Genomic DNA, 23,453 nt, shown 5'->3' with positions numbered 1-23,453 from the left:
TGACTAATTTAGATCCTGTAGCTTACTCAGTTCATCATTAATTACCAGCAGACAAGACACCCAAGTCTTGAAGACATTTTGAATAAACAAGAAGGCATATTCAGAGAACCTTAAATAAATGTTTACTTTCACAGGTATTTCTTAAATCTCTGGATTTGGTATGTAATTTAAAAAACATTATATATGCGTGTAAATTAGTAATACTGGAGTCAGATCTTTGCAAACACATCTGTCAATGTCAAAGGTTTCACTTTTTTTTTTTTTTTTTAAAACAAAACAGCTTTGTACTACCTATAGACACATAGTTAAAATCCCTCAGGAAAAGTGTTTATTTTCTTGTTAGTGCCTTGAAAAGGTCTGTTTAAGTTACCATAATCCTGGCTTATATATCCCATTTTAGACTAATAATGCCTTTATCTCTCATGAAATAAAGACAGCATTTGAAGTGGATGAAGTTTGCAATCTCAGGCATATGCATGATTTTTAGAGAGAATTTTTAGACTGTATTAATAGACTTGGATACCCATTATAAGCAGTATTGTTATTTAGCTTGCCTCCTACCCCATTAGATAGTATCAGTGATACTTATTTTTAGTGAAATTGCTAAGTCCTAAGAAATAGTTTAAACAGATGCGAAGGAAGGCTGTGCTCTCTGAAACCAGGAATTCCAAATCAGTTTTATGATATGTACCTGATATCTTTTCCTGCGTTCACTATCAGAAAATAAAGATGGGGTTTTGATAATTTAATTTCATCAGCAATATCAGTGTTATGTCCATCAACCATTCAGAAAGATATGAGAAACCATTTCAAGTTGTGGGATATCAGACCCTCCCTAGTTCTTAATTTGCTATGGGGGAAGAAAAAAACAGATTTTTTTTTTTAATGTTAAAAAGATCTTTTTTCTTTATTTTTAAGCAGAAGTTTGTTTTTGTATCTGGTAATAAACCCAACTCCCATTAAGCCACATGCTGTACAGTGCAAGACTCACGTGGCAACGGCTCTTTGCTAATAGGTGCTGCTTAGGTTTCACAGAGGGACGATGGCAAGTGGAGCTTAAGGCAGTATTGCGGCAGAGATCAAGCCATGTGAGTGTTCTAAGAATTAGACTTTGTTATTCTTGAAACTAGCTATGCAGTGACATAGTCTGCATTTTGCTCTTCTGACTTGAGTCAAGTCCCGGTGGGTCTGTGTGGACAAGATGCAGACGTCCTAACCTCTGGCAGAGAGGTTAGGGGGGTCGGTGCTTCCTGGTCTGTCCAGGGTCTCTACAATTAGCAGCTCAAGAGGAGACATGTGCCCAATGCACAGTATTTTATGTCTGACTTATCAACCCAAAGAAACATCAAATACAGTTCAAAAGTCCAAGAGGAAAGGGGTCATGAGAAATCAGAACACTGAAGAATACGTGAGGCATCGTTTTCCAAATGCTAACAACAAAAATAATTAAGTGCAAATTGAAAATACTAATGAGATTTACAGGCACTGTGGGGAGAATGTGCAAAAGTTTGCAAAGGTTTTTCCTTTTATGTGTGCTGCTTTAAGAAACTATCAAATATACCTCTTAGAAATATAAAGTTCGTTTCTCTCCCAACTGAAGACAATTTTTAAAAATTCAAAGTTTATCAATACTCAGTAGAATAACACAGGTGAACCAGACAAATTCAGTTTCTTTTCAGGAAAAGAATAACAGACAATGTTTAGGATGTCAAAAGAATCAACAAAACCACTGTCTAGAAGCCACCCAGAAATTGTTTCTGTTGTCAAAGCCTTTTGTTCTTTAGAAGTCACCATCTATCCGCTGAAGATTTTATATGCAGATACCTTGAAAAAGTCAAAGAAGAAAATGCAGTGAACCATTTGATATGTTATTTTCTTATTACAGGCATAATAAATCTAAGGAGGCATTTACTGTAAGCAGATATTAGAGTAGAAAATTAGAAGAGAAACTTTTTTTAATTTTGGGGACAATCTTTGGAGCAGTTCTAATCAGTATACTTTCCTCTACAGGACATAAAAGTGAATCATGGTGAGAGAGCCCAATCCAATTTAATCTACGTTGTTATTTCTTTTAGATTTTTTGCAAGAAGTGGTTATATGCTTTTGTCATTTAGAATAAGACCTCTTCTCTTTGACATTAATAAGGGCCTAGCTCTCAAGACAGATGTCAGAGTCTCCCTCATCCATACCAGCTCTTCAGTCGCCATAAAGTAGAATCAAACACAGGGTTTTACTTTCTAAAACGAAGATGAACCAAAGTTATCAGTCTTTCCCTTTGTACTGTTCTCAAAACCCCGTAATTACCATGAGACCGTAGGCGTGCACTCCTCACCCCACATGTGTTTTGGGTGATATCTAGACCATAAGACCATTTCACTATAAGATGTAACTTGTCAATTTTGCTTTGCCACAGTAATCTGCAGTCATGAGCATCTGGGTTTCAAAGAGTCAACTAGACTTAGTTGGTCATTTTGTTTAAGAGCCTGGCCTAGTATTTTGGAGAGCTTTTAATTATAAGGTTAATGTGTTTAAACATCCTGGAAGCACCATTTATTGCTTTTCAGGGAATTACTCTACAGATTTTGCAGTGTGCATTTTATGCCAATAGCATAAAGAGAACATGAAACACTCAAGAAATGGACTTAGCTTTTCTCACCTATAACACACAAGCTAGTTAGAATGTACAGTGGTCTTCATTTGTGACAAACACCCACCTTACCAAATAGTATGAACTTTAACTTGTACTTTTTCCATCAGCTTTTGGCTTGGAAGTTTCCTCCTTTGCCTAAAAGGACAAGCAAAAACCATCAGTGAGTTCTTTTATTTTCTGGATTGAGTACCCAAAACTGATCAACCAGATGAGCTTTATGAGGAAAAATGCTTTTCAGGCTTAAAAAGGTAAAAGATGGCAGTTGGCAGGGCAAAATAGGATAGTCCTTTTAAAGTGCCTTATTTAGCCCAAACACTGAATTCTTCCCCTTGAAGTTTATAAACTAAAAATAACCTTAAGTGATTCTAAATGTTTTACTCTAGGCTGTTTTGGCTTTTTTTTTCTGAAGGCCAACATAATTGGTTTCCACTTGCAAGGCCTATTTTTTCCATCTCTTCACTTTCAGTCTGTCCTTAAATTTGAAGTGAGTTTCTTATAGGCAGTATGTATAGACGTGCCATTTTTTTTTTTTAATCCATTCTGCCTCTCTGTAGTCTGGGGAGTTGAGCTCATTATTTTCAAAGTATTTATTAATAAGTATGTATGTATTGCCATTCTATGAACTGTTTTCTGACTCTTCTGTAGTTTCTTTGTTCCCTCTCTGGCTCTCTTCCTTTTTCTGATTTGATGATTTCCTACAGTAGTAAGCTAGGTTCCTTTCTCCTTTGTGTATCTACCATAGGTTTTCGTGTATCTACTCTGGTTACCATAAGGCGTACATACAACAGCTTACATTTATGTCTTAAGCTGACAACTACTTAGGTTTGAACCCATCCCAAAGCTATACAGTTTTACTCGTCACCCTCATGTTTTATGTTTTTGATGTCCATTTCATATCTTTTTAATTTTGTGTATCCCTTAATTATTATAGTTAGCTATTTTTTAACTACTTTTGTCTTACATGTCATACTAGCTTTTTCAGTGATTAATACACCACCTTTACAACATTAAATTATTCTGAATTTTGCTGTATATTAACCTTTACCAGTGAGATTTGTACTTTGATTGTTTTCCCATTACTAATTAGCACCCTTTTCAGCTTAAAGAAGTCTTTTTAACGTTACTTGTAAGACTGGTTTAATAGTGATAAACTCCTTTAGCTTTTGCTTATCAGGAAAACTCTCTCTTCCCTTCAATACTGAATGACAGTTTTTCTAAGAAGAGAATATTCTTGGTGTTTTATTCTTTCAGCACTTTGAAAATATATCATGATACTCCTTTTCTGGCCTACAAAATTTCTGTTGAAAACCTGCTGAGAGTCTTAACGGAGGCCCCTTGTATGTAAGAAGTTGTTTTTCTTTTGGGATGCTCAAATTTCTCTCCATGTCTTTAACTTTTGACATTTTAATGTGTCTTTGGTGTGGGTGTCTTTGGGTTCTTCTTATCTGAAAGCATCTGGGCTTTTGAATGTCTGTTTCCTTCCCCAGGTTAGGGAAGGTTTTAGCCATTATTTATGTCAATAAGTTCTTTGCCCCTTTCTCCCTTGCTTCTCCTTTTGGGACCCCTTTAATGCAAATGTTCATCCGTGTTGGTCTGTGTGATACTGTCTGATAAGTCTTTTCGGCTATCTTTACTATTTTTTTTTTTTTTTTGCTGCTTTGACTGGGTGAGTCCCGTTGCTCTGTCCTTGAGTTCCTGGGTCCTTACTTCTGCTTGTAGTCTGCTGTTGCACCCCTCTAGAGTGTTTTTCAGTTCAGTTATTGTATTCTTCAGCTCTGTGACTACTTGTTACGTTCTTGTATTTTTCCTGTATCTTTGCCGAAGTTCTCACTGTGTTCATCCGTTCTTCTCCCAAGTTTGGTGAGCATCTGTATGACTGTTACTTTGAGCTCATCAGGTAAACCTCTTCATTAAGGTTTCTATCCTGAGGTTTTAATCGTCTGGAACATATTCTTCCATTTCCTCCTTTTCCTTGACTCTCTGTTGGTTTCTGTGGATTAGACAGAACAGTCACCTCTTCCAGTCTTGAAGGAGTGGCCTCGTGTAGGAGATAACTGTGAAACCCTGTCCTGACTCGACCATCTCTCAAAACACTGTAAGTGTTCAAGCAGCCTATTTTATTTTCATTGGTTCAACATACAAACATAATAGTCTTGAAGGGCCACAGCAGGTGATCAGGAAGTGCCCCCCTGGGGGCAAGTTACAAAAAGTTGGCCTCTAGGTAAGTGCCAGAGCCCCCTTTCTGGGAGATGCTGGTGACCTGGAGCGAGATGGGGCAATAGCTCAATGGTGGTGAGCACCCAGCTTATGTCTCCTAAGAGCACATCTGGGCATCTTCTGCCAAATCGGAAGCCTGCTCCTCACACCGAAGCTGCAGGATAAGCATGGAGGCCTCTTACACAGAAAGCTGGGGTGTGTTTTGGTCTGAGGTTTGTGCAGCATTCTGGGGATGGTGGCCGGCTAAGAACTGTAGCTCTGATTGCTTTGTGGGGGGAGTGGGTGAGTCTGAGCTCATGAGCCCTTGAAGAACCTTTCGTCAGTTTGCTATGGCCGTCTGGACACACGCTCCATTGGCTTCCCAAAGCTAGAGGTTTAGTGTGCTCATTTCTCAGGTGGTCTTTAAAGGTTGGGGTGCTGCCATGGGGGTTCAACCTAGTTTGCTCCTCAGGAGAAGCTCTGAGTTTTGAATTTCCTTCTGATGGTGAGTTAACTGTGTTGGGACTGGATTTGTGCTGAGAGTATGTCTTCTTCTACCTTCTTTGATGCCGGCCTTCTTTTATTGGCCTGATGGATAGGAGTCATTCAGATCACTGTAGGAGTTTTTTCCTAGAGGAAATTGTTGCATACGCAGCTGTGGATCTGGTGTTTCCATGGTACGAGGCGAGCTGATCTTGTCTACATCACCACCCTGAACCAGAACTCACTATCTTGCTTTTTAAGAGTTTGGATGCAGCTGGATTACTGTTTCTGGACCTGTATCTTTTATTTCTCATTATAATTGGAATTAACAGTCATAACCATTTGAATACTATGGTTTTAGAACTGGAGGAGACCCAGAAGTTGTCTATCCAATCCAACTTCCATTCCTTTCCTAACCACAGTTTGCATCATTTTAATAATAGGAAGCTTCAAAGTGCCATGCTGCATTAATGCCCAGCTCTGAGAAACCAGATCCACTCATTAGTCTCAGTTCTGCTTTCTATAAGAACGTGAAAAATGAGATACCACCTGGGAGGAAGGACTACTAGTATTTACTGTGAGTGTATTGGGTCTCAGAAACAGAGCTTCTCTAGTTCTCTGTACTACTTTCCTGTTCCAAGATTTATAGACACTACATTCTCTGGTGGTGTCATCTCCCTTGCCAGGCATGCATATTTTAACATGTCTTAATTTTCTGTTATGATGACTAACATTGTAATCAAACTGTTGACTTTTTTCTTAATAATTGGTGGCAATTTAGACTTGATGAAATATAGTATATGGATCTGTACTGTCAGTGTTTATCCAAATGGAAACCTGAGGTAGGAAGTGTTAGCCTGGGTCTTTCGGGAGGCGAAGCTATAAAATATTCACCCATCCCGAAGTCTCAGTCTTTGCAGCATCAAATCTAATGCCCCAAAGCACATCCCGAGAGAACATGTAAACTAAGGACTGATAAGGAAACAATATAGCAGCCAGCAGATCACTGCGGCTCTCAGGGAGAGCTCAAGAAGGGGGAGCAGGGTCACAGAGACAAATCTTCCAAGGAGGTGAAGTGATGGAGGGAAAAGGGCTTTTGAGTTGTTAAAGAGCTTGAATATGTTTGTACTACAAAGGAAACGAATTGCGACAAAGATACTGGACAGAGTTCAGTTCAGTTGCTCAGTTGTGTCCGACTCTGCGACCCCATGAATCACAGCACGCCAGGCCTCCCTGTCCATCACCAACTCCTGGAGCCTACTCAAACTCATGTCCATTGAGTCGGTGATGCCATCCAACCGTCTCATCCTCTGTTGTCCCCTTCTCCTCCTGCCCTCAATCTTTCCCAGCATCAGGGTCTTTTCCAATGAGTCGGTTCTTCGTATCAGGTGACCAAAGTATTGGAATTTCAGCTTTAGCATTAGTCCTTCCAATGAATATTTAGGACCAACTCTTTGGGACCCCATGGACTATTCAGTTCATGGAATTCTCCAGGCCAGAATACTGGAGTGGGTAGCCTTTCCTTTCTCCAGGGGATCTTCCCAACACGGGGATCAAACCCTGGTCTCCCACATTGCAGGTGGATTCTTCACCAGCTGAGCCACACAGGGAGCATGGAGAGACTTAGTGACCCCTTGAGAGAGAGAGAAGGGGCTGCAGGCAAGGAGGGGAGAGTGTGTTTGTTAGGAGGTGGACAGGAAGGGGGTCTTGGTTATTTCCTGCAAGGCACCCTCAGTTTTCTCTTTAAGTAAAAGGCAAGGCTTTCTGCACATGGTTGGGGAGAGTAGCAACAAGGGAGTGCAAGGTGTTTGGGGCTGATGAAGGGAGAGGGCCTCCACTCACCCCAGACTAGCTCAGCTGACGCTGGGACTCTGTCTGACAAGGGCTGGCAACACAGGGCACTTCAATTGTGTTCCGAACCTTCATTCCTTCAGTAAGTTGATACTTACTGAATATTGATTATTGATAAGTAATATTGATACTTAAATATCGATTACTTTAAAAAATAATATATATTATGGCTGATTCATGTCAATGTATGGCAAAAACCACTACAATATTGTAATGGAATTAGCCTCCGATTAAAATAAATGATTAAAAAAAATAAACACCTTTAAAACTTCAGTTTCTTTGGCAAGACGTGCTAGGGTATAGATAGTGCTTAAAAATGGTTCTTTTCTAAATAGACCCCAAGCAGAAACTAAATGACTAAGAAGGCACTGCTCCCTGTAATCGCCAAGCTCACTTATCATCTGTTTACTGCACTGGTGGGGGCTTCCCTGGGGGCTCAGATGGTAAAGAGTCTTCCTGCAGTGCGGGAGACCTGGGTTCCATCCCTGTGTCAGGAAGATGCCCTGGAGAAGGAAATGGCAACCCACTCCAGTACTCTTGCCTGGAAAACCCCATGGACAGAGGAGCCTGGCGGGCTACAGTCCATGGGGGTCACAAAGAGTCGGACACGACTGGGCTTTGAACTTACTTGTGTGGAGTCCTTGGCTTTCCCGCCGTTCCTGGGGGCTTTGGCACTGGCAGCAGGCTTCTTGTCTTTGTCCTAGAGCAGAGGAAATGTAATGAGGCTGCTGCGGTCAACACTCCATCTAGCAATTAACTGCTGCTGCAAGCAAATCAATCCAGGCTCTTCTTTTTAGGAGCCTGGACTCTCCAGTTTAACTAAATAATGAAAAATTGGGTATTTCACAGTCATGACTTTTTGAACCACAGTGAACGTACACAGAGGTGTTCACGGTGGGAGGTAAGAAGGAAAGAAAATGAGGAAAAGGTGACTGATGTTGACGTCCTGCCAATTTTCATGATGCACTCAGACTGTATTTTGCTCATCAAAATAGAGCCCGGTTCTATCAGGACTGGTTTCTATGTGCCAAGAGGACACTGCTTTCAGAGTGATGGAAGAATAATCTAACAGTGGAAGCAACCAGAGCCAGCTAGGGCCAGTCACATACAAAAGTGAAGTCCATTCACCAAAAAGGCATTATTTATGAGGTTCCAGGAGTTGAGAAATAGGATGCTGATGTGATCTAGAAATTAAATCACCCAAGAGAGGGAAGACTGGCAATTCAGTGACTGGGAACTACCGTTAACACCTGCTGAAACCATGTGCATTTTAATTCTTCTGAAAATAACAATGCAGGACACTCATTTCACTCTTCCTTCTATTTGATGGATTACACTTTTCTTTTTTTTTCCACTGGCATTTGATCTCCTGCTATGCACCGGGCATTTTGCTGATGCTGACCACAGAGCTACCAGACACATGACCACTGTCTGAAGCCCACAGCCCAGTGGGGTGAGACCCAGGACAGGTAACTCACAGCGCAGGGACGGCAGAGGACAAGCCCCTGACCTGGGATGGGAGAAGCAGACAGGGAGAGCTTCCTGGAGCAGCTGATGCTTGAATGGTCCCTGAGGGGCAAGGAGGAGTGCTGCTCAGGGCAGAAAAGGGGAGGAAGCCCAGAGGGCAAGCGGCATGGTGTACAGAGTGAAGGACTGCTCTCCTTTTTAATGACCACAGATAGAGCATTACTGCTACACACCAATATAGCATGGCAATCAAAAATGGTAGCTATGGAGCTTATAAAGCAACATGGAAAACATTTATGATACACTCTTAAGAAATGTATTATATATAGAATCTACGTATAATTATGTAAAACCTACATATGGGAAAAGACAAGAAATAACACCAAATAATGGTGTTGGAGGGGAGGGGAGCAGAATTTTTTTCAAGTTTTCTAGGGCATTAATCAGTTTATTCTATGGTATAAAATTGTGTGTGTGTGTGTTATTTGTACAGAGATACATTAAAAAAAAAAAAAAAAGCCAAGAGGAAAAAGCCCCGCACCTTTGCTGTGTTTGTCGAGGTTTCTGTAGTTGAGGGACAGCTGTCAAAGTCCCCGGAGAGGGCGTCAATGGGGTCCTGGGCACCTGCAGGCTGCTGAGATCAAGAGAGATGACCATCAAGATTTGCTTTTTGGAAAAGCAAGGGAAAGATGTTTGTGGGCCATTTCCCCGCATCTCTGAAAATGTGTGTGTTCAAAGCAAAGCCTTGCTGACATTTTTTTCCTAACAAACTATTATAAAAGAGAGATTAAAACAGGAAAATCTTGACAGCTCTACTTTCCTCCACTCTGTTATACAAGGTGCTTAGTATTCTCTGAGCTATGACGTTCTAATCTGGAAAATGGAACTGCCTATGTTGAGTGGCTCTTGGGAAGACAGAAATAATATACTCTTATATGCATGCCTTGGCATCAGACCAAGCACAAGGAAGGCATTCACTGCATTTTAGATTTCTAAAATGTGAAAGCTGCAGCTAGAGGTTAAAAAAAATCTTTTCTGGAAACACACAGCTATGGTATTTACCTCTGATGCCTTGGGTTTCTTTGATGCCTTTGGCTTCCCGGGTGTGCCCTTAGAAACAAAGCAGACTATTGGTTAAACAAACTTTTGTAAAGGTTTCACTTAGGCATAAGTCAGTATTTACATGATCTTTTATCCAGTGGAGTTCAGTCAGCCCCCTGCATCTGTGGCTTCTGCATTGGCAGATTCAACCAACCAGCAGATTGAAACTATTTGGGGAAACAGAATTCTAGGAAGTTCCAAAAAGAAAATCTTGAATTTGCCACATGCCAGCAACTACTTACGTAGCACTTACACTGTATTAGGCATTCTGAGTAACGCAGAGATGATCTAAAGTATCCTCAGATTTTGGTCTCTGGGTGTCTTGGAACTAACCCCGCCTAGATACCAAGGGACAACTGTATACTTTGCATAACTGATAAACCTGGGTCCATATTATCTCTTCACCAGCTTTGGTTAATGACTACCTCATAACTATTTCAATAGCCTTGGGGAAAACACAAGGATGAGTCTGTTCCTGGAAGTGAAAGAAATACTATTTTAGCAACTCTGTCACTGCTTAACTCTAGTTAAAACATCACAAAAAGTAACTTGTGTTTTTATGTCTTGTTTGCTATTTTACTATATACGTATCTACCATAGCTTATTACACTTCAAAAGGATTTGAGGCACTGAAATGGTCTATAGGTGATTTTTTTTCAGTGAGGATTACAAGGACAACTCATCAGGGATTTTTCCCATCTGCAAAGGCCAGGACACTAAATAATACATTTCCCAAAGAACACAACGGGGTCAGATGGGACCGTCAAAGCAGGGGGCATTCTAGCAGGGTGCACAAGCACTGTCATGAATACTGAATGCAAGTGAGGGGAACTGATTTCTGTAACAGAAGACAGTGAAGCTGGTCATACTCTATACAGTCAAACCCCTCACATGCATCAGTGCAGAAAGAGAAGCTGTCATTTGGACTTCCTTGTTTTTATCTGATGAACAGATCGGGAAAGGGTTATTTAACCTCTAGAAGCCAAACAGGAAGGGGCAGGGAACAGAGCAGGTTGACCAGGAGAGAGACAAAGACAGATAAACTTCTTGACGATACTGTTAGCAACAGAGCTTTCGATTGGGAATATGGTTTTGCCTGTCTTCATTCTCAACAGCACTGGGGTGGTGGTGTAGGAGAAGAAAGAGAGACAGCAGGCCTTGGGTGGTATTTGCCCCATGAATTATTTCCATCCTAGCTCTTTTTCTGTTCTTCAACAGAGAGACTCTGCTTCAGGTAAGATTACAAATATCATTCATTGTTATTACAGACTTTTCTTGCAGAGAATTCATCTGTGTACCTGCCTGGGAATCACTGTTAAGCATCAGTGAGTGACGGAACATTCTTCAATTCTCTTTACGCCACAGTGCCCGGCACAGTAAACACCCAATGATACTGGCTCAAATAAATATTAAACAGAATTCTAGACAGTCTGCTCAGTTGGGACAGATTAAAAGTGCCAGTCATGTCACATTTTTATGCTATTGTTACAGTGTACTTTCTGTTCATTTCAAGTGAGGTTTGAATCTCAAAGCTTTGGAGTATAGATCCAACCTGGACACCACCCTCATTTACCTCCTTGTCATCATCCAAAAGATGCTGGTATGCAGGTGGGATGGTGTCATCTCTTTCTCCCAGCTTGTCTCTGTGTTCAGCTTTGGCTTTTTCCTGTAAACAATGAACATACATAATTACTATTCAGTTCTACCTTCAAAAAAAGCACATTTGAAAATGCAGCATTCAGCATTTTTTGGCTATTTCTGAGGCAAAACATAGTCCCTTTAAGTTTTATAAGCAACAGAGCAACAATGTCAACATATTTCCAGTTGATGGAAAAAAGTAAACCCAGTGCTTCTGTTTGTCATTCCACACCCATGAATTTTCTACTTGTATTTTAAATTGAAATAAGCTTTTAAGTAATTATTCTCAGAACTATCAGTCAGTTCAGTCGCTCAGTCGTGTCCAACTCTTTGCGACCCCATGGACTGCAGCACGCCAGGGCTCCCTGTCCATCACCAACTACCGGAGTTTACCCAAACTCATGTCCATCAAGTTGGTGATGAATTCTCCAGGTAAGAATACTAGAGTGGGTTAACATTCCCTTCTCCAGGGGATCTTTCCAACCCAGGGATCGAACCCAGGTCTCCTGCATTGCAGGCAGATTCTTTACCATCTGAGCCACCAGGGAAGCCCTCAGAAACTATGGAAGGAGATAAAACCCAAGAGGATAAAGTTTCTTTTAATGTGAGTGTCACTTTCTAAAGTAAAACGTCAAGGTGCTGTGCCTTGGCACTTAGAGGCACTATTCACAACTCTGACTCTTTACCAGGAGCCACTGTGAAGGGACGTGCTGCCTGCTATGTTGCAGGTGAGCAAACACCCGCTGCTGAGTAAGCAGCGCCTGCCTCCAGCATCCCCGGTGACGCTGGCCTCTTGGTCCCTGGATTCAGGGAAAGCCCTGCCCCCCTCCCCCCCGCAAGGGGTGGGGATTAGATTTTATTTTTCTGCATCATTATAATTTCATTTTTCAAATACAGGTTAAGTTCATCTCGACATTCCTGTAACAAGAGTAGAATCAAGACCTAAGGATTCTTTGAAACACCCCATCTTGGAGACAAAGATTTGGGTGGTCTGTTACCTTTCTGGTAGTTCCAAGCTTGACGGACTGTTAGTATATTATTCAGTATAAATACGTACTTGTACATGTTGTACAAGACATGCAGTGTTAAGAGTCTGTGTCTTGTAGACACTTCTGCAGTGAACTGGTCCAACGCTTCCTTCGTGTAGGAGTTTGCACGTAGTTACGATGGCAGGGAAGACTGCTAGGGAAGCCTCTGTCACTACATACACACAAGTTGTCTACCTAAAATACACATATCTGTACCAGATATATGACAAGATATATCTGGTTTTACTGCCAGATAAAACCAAAAAAAGTCAATGTGAGAAGAGAATAAAATTAACAGAGCAAGGCCGTGCTTTTCCATCATCACAAACTCTCATCTCACAAACATGATGTTTGCCCAAATCTGTGCTATAACACAGTCCTGAGAGAGGAAACGGAGACACCACGTAGACCACAGTGTAGAAAAAACTTAGACTGTAGTTATCCAACTGTTCACTGACTCCAGGCAGTGAAAGTGAAAGCGGCTGAGTCGTGTCTGACTCTGCAGCCCCATGGACTGTACAGCCCATGGAATTCTCCAGGCCAGAATACTGGAGTGGGCAGCCTTTCCCTTCTCCAGGGGATCTTCCCAGCCCAGGGACCGAACCCAGGTCTCCCGCATTGCAGGCAGATTCTTTACCAGCAGAGCCACCAGGGAAGGCTGACTCCAGGCAAGTCAGGGCCATAAAAACTTTAAATGACTTTTTTCTTGTACCTTGACTTTATCTTCTACGGGTTTATTCTCATCTGGATCAGGCTGTCTTTGCCCGAGACTGTCTGAAAGTTGATCCAGGGCATCGTCAAGTTCTTTGTTGTCACGCTGCTAAACAAGACATCCGAATTAGTCACTGGTTAGCCACATCAGGTCACCTCCAGCGCCAACAGTGCCTCTAAGACGTCCGTAAGCCCGTGGGTTTTCCCCAGGGAGGCGCAGGTGGGCAGAGGCGCTGGGTCTTCCTTCCCTGTGGGGGGCTCTTCGTCCCTCACTTTTCACTCAGCACCTCTCTGTACCTGTCTACCCTGCCCCACCCCGAGAAGCCTTTCTCTTCCTGGAAAATAGGTCCCTTCCTAAAAAGATGGGGTTCTTGGCCTGATTTTCTAGAAGTCTTATGATGCCTTCAATACATGTAATATTACGTTCCCCGCAAAGTCACCAAGTTTACTCTTTGATTCCCAAGTGGATTGCTGTAAATGAAGCTTTATGCCTAGTTTTAATGATGGCTTCAAATAAAATATTAACTAAAACTAAAAACTCTGATGGGGGAAGTGATGGGAAAGGTATTCTAAAACATACTGTGGAAGGCAAAAAGGCTTTTGATTGTGGATGTTTCTTAACAGCCTCAACCACTATTCTAGGGGCTCCTAAAGTCCGAGTACTAGGAACTGAAGTGTAAACGGCAGCCTGGTTATTAATGAGTCTTCCTTCTGTTGCACAGGGACTTTTGACACTGTGGGTGTGTGTACAGACATACACACAGACACAAGGAGAAAGGGCATTTTACTGGTTTTAAGTGCTTCAGGAGAGCCCAGGATTATAGCAGCTAAGGGTGGCGCTGCCCACAGCTAGATCTGGGCTTTGTCATTTGTACCTCTGGATATTTTCAGATGATCCCACGACTGACCCAACAGGAGGAAAATTCACTCAGAATCTCAGAGTGTAGCAGGAAGCAAGCTTTGATGCTACCTCAAAAGGAAAGGGAGCCTAGCTGACTTCACTCAAGCTACTTCATCTCCAGCTAGCTCATGAAGCACTTCTATCTCAACCCAAGGGGCTGGGGGTCTGGTTTAGGGCAATCTCTCTATCTTTTGATGTGCCGTGGTCTCCTGGATCATGTATAATTTGGTACCGTAAAGAAAATTAATCAAGGAAGTCTGGAAAAGCTTTGGTCCCACAGTCTTGCCTCAGAACGTGTAAATAATTAAAATGATATTGACACTGAGGTTTTCCATTACTAGCATGAAAATGACAAGTTTTTACTGGTATGACTGGGAGGAAAACAATGCTTTTCTACCAGGAGTCTGTGATTTGGTGGGCAGAGAGAAGCTCAAACACTGAGCAATTCCTTAAAGTAAACCTGAGGTTAAATAATGAGTAGTACTCACAGCATGTATCAGGAAAAATACAAAGGAAGGAAACATTATCAAGAACACTAAACAATTTAAAAAATCTTAATATATACACATTGGGCATTATTGCACTTCAATTCTAATAAAGCAACAATATGTTAAGCTCTTTCATTGTGTGTGAAATACTTTCACAGGTATTGTTTTATTTAATCATTTTAGATAGTCTGTCATCTCCCTATCTCTCCAGTCTTACCTCTTCTGAAACAGAAGGTGACTGTGGCAACAATTTTGTTGACTTTCTAACTGCTGTTCAAAAAAACAGGTACTTATAAGCCATGCCACTTACCGCAGTGTCGGGGGGTGGACCGGCCGCCTGGGTGGTTGGGGCTGGGGTTTGGGAAACCACTTCAGAGACAACAGCTGAAAGTTTAGCATCTTCAAATTGCTTTTGTAAGAAAACAATAACAAAAAAATGATTTGACCCATAATGTGTTGTAGCATATTATGCCCACAATGCCACCACTTAAATAAAACCCTTGGGACAGCTTTATCATGATTGTTCTCTTGATTTAAATGGCAACACAGCAGCTTAAGAGCCATTTTATTCTATTTCCTACTCCAAGCATTATTTTATACAGTTTCCTATTTTCTCTTCCTGCTTATTATCCTAAATAGTCAATAAGCTAATTATTTCGGAGTTTTATGGCTTATACATTTCTTGTTGCACATTTAGGTTGATGGCAGGGTTTTAGCTTTGTTCTTTGTAATGAGTTGCTCTGAGTAAGTTCTAGAACTGACTCTCTTTATGGTGCTAGCTATATTGTACCAAATACCCTCTCAAAAGCTGCTAGAAGATCATGCAGCTAAAGGCAATGAATGGGTATGCCTGTCTCCCATAGCCTTGCTTGCCTAAATTAGACGCTTCTCCTATTTTTAATTCTGTTCATATATCAGGTATAAAATATAAGTGCTACTATTGCTTTAATATTTGGCATGCAGGATGAGGTTTCAGTTGTATCATTTTTTCTTAATGTTAAGTAGTGTATTATTCTATAATCTTTCTGAAATAATGATGTTTCTCACTTTAAAGATATACTAAATCTGTAATTGATGGGTTTTTTTCCCATTGGCGTTTGGCTTTGCTTTCTGAATCAGAACTTTACTTTTTAACATTACTGTATAATAAATCCTGGCACTTAGTTGGATTAATCTTCCCTAAAAATACTAAAAAAAAAAAATGCTTTTCAGTATTTTTTCATATTTTTATGCATTTATTTTTCAAATATAATACAGCTCAATTTTAAATTCTCTTTTCATATGTATACTTGATAGAATGCATGTTCATTGGTTCTATTAGTCACACTGTTGAAAACACCCACTGAGTTGCACCAATATTTCCTGATGGAATACATCTTTAGTGGCCACAGTGGGTTGAGGGCCACTAATTTCATGACTGTGTCCTCATCTCTCATGTCAGATTCTAAGTCACAAGTTTCCACTTATTTCTGCTACCCTAAAAAGTGAGGCACGAAAACCAGGGCTCTCAGGAGACTTACAGGTGATGACGTGTCTGCGGGGACAGTGAAGTCCTCGGACAGAGCATCCAGAAGGAAGTCGTCACTCACGGGCTGCAGAGAACCAGGAGACGTGTCAGCAAACTACGTCCTCGTCAAACTACTATGTGTATATGCTGATCAGCTCATTACACAGAACGCTCTGCCCTTCCTGAATTAACTATCAGGACCAAAGGAGAAAGATATACTCAGAGAAAAACTGGCTTGCTTACTGGGAGCGGTTCCTTGACCTCTTTTGGCAGCAGTGGTTTTCCGTCTTTATCCTATGCAGGCGGAGAAAAACATGGCATTGAGTCATTTCACATGTATCCTAAGTGTGCACTCTGCAAACAGCATAAGAGGTTGACAGGTTATATCTGATGATGTACATTAGGAAGTCGATTCCTCATTCCAGGAAACAGATCCTCTCACCAGGAAACATGCTCTGATCAGCTCGTGTCAAGAAACAGCTGGCTGACATCCCCTAGGCATGGGGGCTGCTAATGGGGCTTGCCAACTCCAGAAGCCCACGGACAACAGCTACTGTGGTGTGTGGCACAGCGTGCACGGGACACTGAGGGGACATGGGGATGAGACCCTCGCTGGCCTGGGGAGTGGGCTTTGCTCAAGTTGCCTGGGAAAAGCTGGTTAACTTTAGAGGCAATGCCTCCAACCAGTATGCACGGACTCTGTGCCAAGCACCTATACCAAGCCCTGGGAAAATTCACCCTAGGGGTATAATGCTCAAAACTTACAGTTCAGATGATGCCAACCTTCAAATGACCCTAAGTGCCACTTCTGAGTAACGGGACAGAATCAATAAAGCATTTGGGGCTCTTTAGTAAAAGGCGATTTATAAATAAACGGTAAAATCCCATTTATATAAACATGCAAAAATGTGTAAGCACAAGGTTCTCTGTTTGTATACACAATTAACCCTTGGAAAACTGCAGGGGTTGGGGCACGGACGTCCCAAGCAGTTGAAAAAGTCCATGTGTAATTTACACCTGGCCCTCGGTATCCTCAATTCCGCATCCGTGGATTCAATCAACCACAGAAGGTGCAATGCTGTACTGTTTACTAGTGAAAAAAGCCCGAACAGAAGGGGACCCAGGCAATTCAAATCCGTGTCACTCCAGGGTCAACTGCACAGTTCCCCTGATACACTGGTCAAGGTGGTTTTCATTTGCTCTGTGAACATTCGAGGAGATGCAGAGGTCAAGGGTATCACCAGCTTCCCTTTTGACAAAGCGCTTTCCCCCCATTTCCATGTCCTCTGTGTCCTCACGGACCTCCTGATCACTGTCCAGTTAGGAGGGGAACAGAGTCCGGGGCTCGCTCTCTGCTACCCCTTAGCTGCCAAGGCAGCAAATCTGCCAAGGGACACATAGGAGCGGGGATGGGGGCACATCTGTTCCACACTCACACTGAGATCGCCCCGAGACAGGAAGGGGAAACCTGCAGTCTACCTCGGGGAGCTGACTCTCCTGAGCAGGCCTGATGGGAGCAGTTGAAGAACACCACAAGATCTAACCCCGAGATCAAGCCAGCACCTGGACATGTTATGAAGCAATAGGTAACTCACAATGGGTGAGATCCACAGTTGAGGATGAAACAACCACAGAATAAAAGTGGTCAGGAAAGCTAATCAGCTATATTCTTAGAAACTGCGATGAAAATCCAGCAAAGGGAGAGAGAAAGTAACCAACCTCCAAACTCCTACTCTAAAGAGAGTTACGGCCACTTGACCAGCTTTACTGAATGTGACAGCTACTTACGGGCCACATGGTCTAAGGATCTTATAAACAAACAAGCCCAAACAGATAGAAATGCCATGGTTTTGACTGATTGTGAAATGCAGAAAAGCAGCAGACTAAAGGGACCCAGCATCATAAACTTTCAATCAGGGAGAGCTCAGTATAGTTCCTATCTTTGCCACAAAAATGGACTAGTGCAAATCGATGAACACAAAGAGTATCAATTTGATTTTCCTGCATTATTCATGAAGTCTGGTAGAATATTCTGTTAAGTAGTGGTCTCTCCCATATCACTTATTCTGTACAATCTGTATATTCAAAATAAAGGAAATGCGTCAATTTTATCACTGGCTATATTGAGTTGCTCAGTCATGTCTGACTCTTTGTGACCCTATAGACTGCAGCCCGCCAGGCTCCTCTGTCCATGGGAATTCTCCAGGCAGGAATCATGGAGTGGGAGGCCATTTCCTCCTCCAGGGGGTCTTCCCGACCCAGGAATTGAACCTGGGTCTCCTGCATTGCCAGCAGATTCTTTGCCAACTGAGCCACCAGGGAAGGCCATCTCACTCATTATATTCAATGTCAAATAGGCTATTTTTCAACTTATATCTAAGTTTTGTAAATTCTTCCTCAGGAAGTGATTGGTTCTCAGATGGTAAAGCATCTGCCTGCAATGAGGGAGACCTGGGTTTGATCCCTGGGTCGGGAAGATCCCCTGGAGAAGGAAATGGCAACCCACTCCAGTATCCTTGTCTGGAAAATCCCATGGACAAAGGAGCCTGGTGGGCTACAGTCCATGGGGTCACAAAGAGTTGGACATGACTGAGCAACTTCTCTTTTGTTTGGTTTTCCTATCTATCTGTATAAAGACTTCCTGAGTTTTCTTTATTTCTGGTATTGTAACAAACCATGTTATCAGACATGAAAATCTTAGACTTCTTTCACCTAAGGAAGGAGTGACAGGCCACTGAGGAATATTTTGGCTTTACAGCGGGTGTGCTAACAGGATGTTGGTTAACGAATACCACTTGATGTTTGAAATACTAAGAAACACGACTTTTATATCCCAGGTCTGTTCCCATGTCCCTTCTTCATGTACATGAAATTCAATATGAATGAAAATAAGTTGGGAAAAAAAGATCCCAGCCTGTTTACCTTGGCCTCTTCTAATCTGTAATCAGGAGGAATTGTTTCTTCTTTTTCACCAAGTTTTTCACGATCCTCTTCTTTGGCTTTCTCCTGAATGAAAATTAAACCGTTTTCATTGTTAATACATCGTTCTCTGATAAAGTGGATGCCTGAGTGACTGAATCCGAGGTCAGTGAATCCATTGTGAGGTTCCCGCAGCAACTGTATCTTTGTCGCAGTATCCTCCTGGGTGAGCAGGCTCAGACACCACTGTTTTCAGCCTGCCGGGTTAAGGGGCAGCTGTGAGCAGCAGCAGCAGTACCACTTCCCGCCTTAGTCCTTGGTGGTGGAAACCGGGTGGACAAGGTGAGACTCAGAACTCCGATCTCTGCACACCAGCCGTCCCCTGCTGCAGCCAAACACTGCTGCTCACTCTGGTTTCGCTTATTAAACAGGACATGCACCGTAACAGAGGAAGCCAGCTGGCCAAGTGTTGCACGAATTTTTTTTTTTTAAACTGACTGCCTTATTTGGGGAGTTGGGATGACCAATGATAGCTCCTTCCTAGGAGTTTCTGAGCTGCCATTACCTTGACTTTATCCTCCACAGGCTTTCCGTCTTCTGGATCTGCTTCCTTTTTGCCCAGGCTTCCAGCCAAGGCTTCGACAGCATCATCTGGCACCATGCCCTTCTGAAAGCACAGCAGTGGGTATACTAAATAGGTGGTTAACTACGCCTTTTAAAAGAGACTCAATGAACAACTCAGATGAGCATATCCTTCTTTCATGCCTAGATAAGAAGCATGTGTCATCTTTTCATAATTTGGAAAATCTACAGAATTAGAACCTAGGTTTAAAAAGCCTGACGTGTTAAAAATGAGGGCAAGTTTCTTACATTAAACATTAAGAGTGTGCAATTTATAAGCCGGCACCGAGAAACTTTTAAGATCTCACCAGCATTCTGGTTCAGAAAAAAGGAAGCTCACTGGGTGCGGAGGACCACAGAGAAGCCGAAAGCCAGGAAAGAAGAGGAGGACGTGATCTTCAGGCGACTGTCTTCAAGATGGCACAGGACAGAGGTTCACGAAAGCCCTCAAGAGGACCTTCTTCCCAATGAAACAGCCAGGCCTGCCCTGGAGGCGAGGGCTCCGGCTGAGCCTGTAGGCACAGAAGCCTGTGTTCCCTGTGTGACTTCTACTGGTCAGAGTGGACTCAGGCCAGTTCAGATGACCGTCTGTGTGACCTACTAACCTGAGTGATACAGTGAGGGCAGTCTGCCTGTGGTCCAGCTGATGAAAATGAAATGTGCTCCCTATGATACAGTAGTAACACTGGACATGGTGTTATTAAAAAAAACAACAACTGGATGAACATAGAATGTAAATGGCATAAAGGGAAAATAAAGAATAAATTATGTTTGGGCTAAAAGATAGGACTAGAGCTGGCTTTTTTCAAACCACAGGTCACAACCCATACGTGAGCAGCGCTTAAATCAGTTTAGCAGGTGGTGGTCAGGCCTATTTTTAATGAAGAATATAAAACTGAACGCGTCATGCATATCAAGGATAAGTACCACTGACTAAACTATTGTTGCTACTGTGTGGGTTGCAGAATTGATGAATTCCTCACAGTTGGTCTTGATCCAAAGTGTGAAAGCTCCAGAATTAAACAGTCTCAAAGATTATTCTTATCATAAAAGATACATGACCTCACATGGAGTACATATTAGAGTAAAAGTGTCTTTCTGTTTTCTATAGCTTAGCTACCCTCCTAGTAAGGGTTCTGCTGCTAAGCTGCACCACAAAAGATCACCAGGGAATAAAGGGCAGTCAAGTGGGAAGGGATTTATCACCATCTAGTGGTTAGAATACTCATTGGAAAAGGACTGATGCTGAAGCTGAAACTCCAATACTTCGGCCACCTGATGCAAAGAGCTGACTCATTTGAAAAGACCCTGATGCTGGGAAAGACTGAAGGTGGGAGGAGAAGGGGATGACAGAGGATGAGATGGTTGGATGGCGTCACCGACATGATGGACATGAGTTTGAGTAAACTCCGGGAGTTGGTGATGGACAGGCAGGCCTGGCGTGCTGCAGTCCCTGGGGTCGCAAAGAGTCGGACACAACTGAGCAACTGAACTGTACTGAACTGAACTGAGTGGTTGGAAACTCCATAGATATTTTTTTCCCAGGGACAACAAACATCCCTGAGGTATTCAACCTGCTTGCAATTGTAACCAAGAGTTGCTGGGGTCCCCAAGTCTTAGCCAGGCAATCTCATTGTTACCTGATCCCAGTCACTCGCTCACACTTTTGTTTTCTAGTCTTTGCTGCAGAATCTTTGGAAACCAACGCTGCCTTCGTCTGTGTCCTCTGACTCCAGAAATAAGTGAAATGGAGTTAGAAAAGCTAGGAGAAGCAGCAGTCTTAATAACTAACAGATCTAGAAACAGGACTACGGAGGAAAGCTTCTATCTCCATGGTCAAGTTCAGAACTAGAACTCAAGTCTCCAGATGTGCTCAATAAACTTTCTTTTTCTACCACAAGAATGCAGATGGCAGACACTCATCCCTGCCTTCCCGGCTTACTGTCTGCTCTTGCTCACTCATTCCCCAGCCTCTCTGGAGTTCTCTGACCTTTATCACATTCTGCGCCTATTCTTTTTGGCTCCCATGGGCATCACAACCCCAGAAATGCCAAGTGACCTCAGCGGTGATAAACTCCGCAACCGTGGGAACCAGAGTTGGTGGAGTAGAGGCCCAGGAGCGGGGTAAGAGAATGGAAAATCCAGGGCTCTATTTCTCCCCCCTTTCCAATGCTTGACTCTCTCTCTACAGTCAAGGTAAAGCTGGAAAGGCGCTAACTGGCTCTTAAGCCCTGGCAGTCACAGTTGACAGGACAGGGAGCTGCCGTATGTGTAGGTACCAGAGTTCTGCACCGGAATGTTGGCCACTGTCTTTATGACTCCAACCACAGCCTCTGTGCCTACCTCCTTCACAGTCTCTGCCAAGATTCTCTCTGCCACTTCTGTTCTTTACCACTCTGGCCTGTGACCTGACTCCCACGATGTCACAGTTTTTGGAGGGTACCCTGAGAATATCCCATGCAAAAAAGGAGGTCACGCCCTGTCCAAGGCAGGAGGGAGACTGTGACGGGATTTGCCGATGGCACCCAGGATTCCCTGCCAGGAAGCAGCCACGTGGGATACCCAGGTCACACGTCCCATACCTTCCTCAAGGCCCTCTTCTCTCAAACAACTAAATGCACAGACTCCAGTATCCCAAGGGCTCCACATCTCTGTGCTGGCCTGTCCTGGGCTCACTGGTCTCCCCAGGAAACAGTGCTGCTCCCACTTCTCAGCAGGATCCTGTCCTCCACATGCAAGCCTTTCCTAGTTCCTCCGGGAAAGGAGTTGCTTCACCCACTTTCCTTTTTCCATAAGAGAAAGATCAAACTGAACTGTGAGCGTCAGACCTGGCCCATATCCACACTAGACTTGAAGGGGACTGAGTGCAGGCACCCCATCTTAAACCTAGCTGAGGTTCTGAAGGGTGAAGTGAATTGCTCAAGGTCCATTCAAAGTTCATTTTTCTCATTAATGAGAGACATGATCAGAACAGACTTCACAGTGTCCTCATGAAAATGTAATGAGAAGATACTGCAAAGCACCTAGAAGAAGTTAGTTATTTAGCCTGTAGATTCACTAAGTCTGTAGTAAGGAAGCATAGTTCCATCAGCTGGTATCCTCGGAGTCAGAATCTATCTGCTAATGAAAACAAAACTTGCTGAATTCAGAAGAACACAGATTCAACCAGTTAAATAGCACCCTTCATGCAAAAGTCAGAACATCAGAGACACAAAAGAAGAAAGGGAAAGGAAGTGAGTCCATCTGTCGCCATTCAGTTGGGAGAGAAAAGGAGTCATGATGATAAAGGTTCTTCTGTGTTTTTCTGTATATACAAAGAATTCTGTGTATACACAGAACAATTATACAAAAAAGATCTTCAGGACCCAGATAACCATGATGGTGTGATCACTCACCTAAGCCAGACATCCTGGAGTGCGAAGTCAAGTGGGACATAGGAAGTATCACTACGAACAAAGCTAGAGGAGGTGATGGAATTCCAGCTGAGCTATTTCACATCCTAAAAGATGATGCTGTGAAAGTGCTGCACTCAATATGCCAGGTAATCTGGAAAACTCAGCAGTGGCCACAGGACTGGAAAAGGTCAGTTTTCATTCCAATCCCAAAGAAAGGTAATGCCAAAGAATGTTCAAACTACCACACAATTGCACTCATCTCACACGCTAGTAAAGTAATGCTCAAAATTCTCCATGCCAGGCTTCAACAGTACGTGCATTGTGAACTTCCAGATGTTCAAGCTGGATTTAGAAAAGGCAGAGGAACCAGAGATCAAACTGCCAACATCCGCTGGATCAGAGAAAAAGCAAGGGAGTTCCAGAAAAACATCTACTTACTTCTGCTATATTGACTACACCAAAGCCTTTGACTATGTGGATCACAACAAACTGTGCAA

The 23,453-nt window shown here is 42.7% G+C and overlaps 1 protein-coding gene across 9 annotated transcripts in view; it reads right to left on the bottom strand.

Moving 5' to 3' along the window:
- Positions 1–1,595: 1,595 nt before the first annotated feature.
- CAST (calpastatin) overlaps positions 1,596–23,453 on the bottom strand; it is a 124,106-nt gene continuing 102,248 nt past the window's right edge. For 5 of the 9 annotated variants that reach the window (XM_061152055.1, XM_061152060.1, XM_061152059.1 and 2 more), the window contains 12 exons: positions 19,506–19,607; positions 18,944–19,027; positions 16,265–16,315; positions 16,035–16,106; positions 14,825–14,923; positions 13,127–13,234; positions 11,322–11,414; positions 9,710–9,757; positions 9,189–9,281; positions 7,809–7,880; positions 2,715–2,785; positions 1,596–1,824 (listed from right to left, as the gene is read on the bottom strand). In XM_061152055.1, the coding sequence (XP_061008038.1) occupies positions 2,735–2,785; positions 7,809–7,880; positions 9,189–9,281; positions 9,710–9,757; positions 11,322–11,414; positions 13,127–13,234; positions 14,825–14,923; positions 16,035–16,106; positions 16,265–16,315; positions 18,944–19,027; positions 19,506–19,607 (873 nt within the window). In that variant the 3' untranslated portion in view covers positions 1,596–1,824; positions 2,715–2,734. The remainder of the gene's footprint in view (positions 1,825–2,714; positions 2,786–7,808; positions 7,881–9,188; positions 9,282–9,709; positions 9,758–11,321; positions 11,415–13,126; positions 13,235–14,824; positions 14,924–16,034; positions 16,107–16,264; positions 16,316–18,943; positions 19,028–19,505; positions 19,608–23,453) is intronic. The other 4 variants (XM_061152057.1, XM_061152063.1, XM_061152058.1 and 1 more) reach the window with 3 other exon arrangements.

This window comes from Dama dama, chromosome 9 (assembly GCF_033118175.1).
Source record: "Dama dama isolate Ldn47 chromosome 9, ASM3311817v1, whole genome shotgun sequence".
NCBI lineage: Eukaryota > Metazoa > Chordata > Mammalia > Artiodactyla > Cervidae > Dama > Dama dama.
Note: the sequence above shows the minus strand (reverse complement) of the source record. Positions and strands in the feature narration are given on the sequence as shown.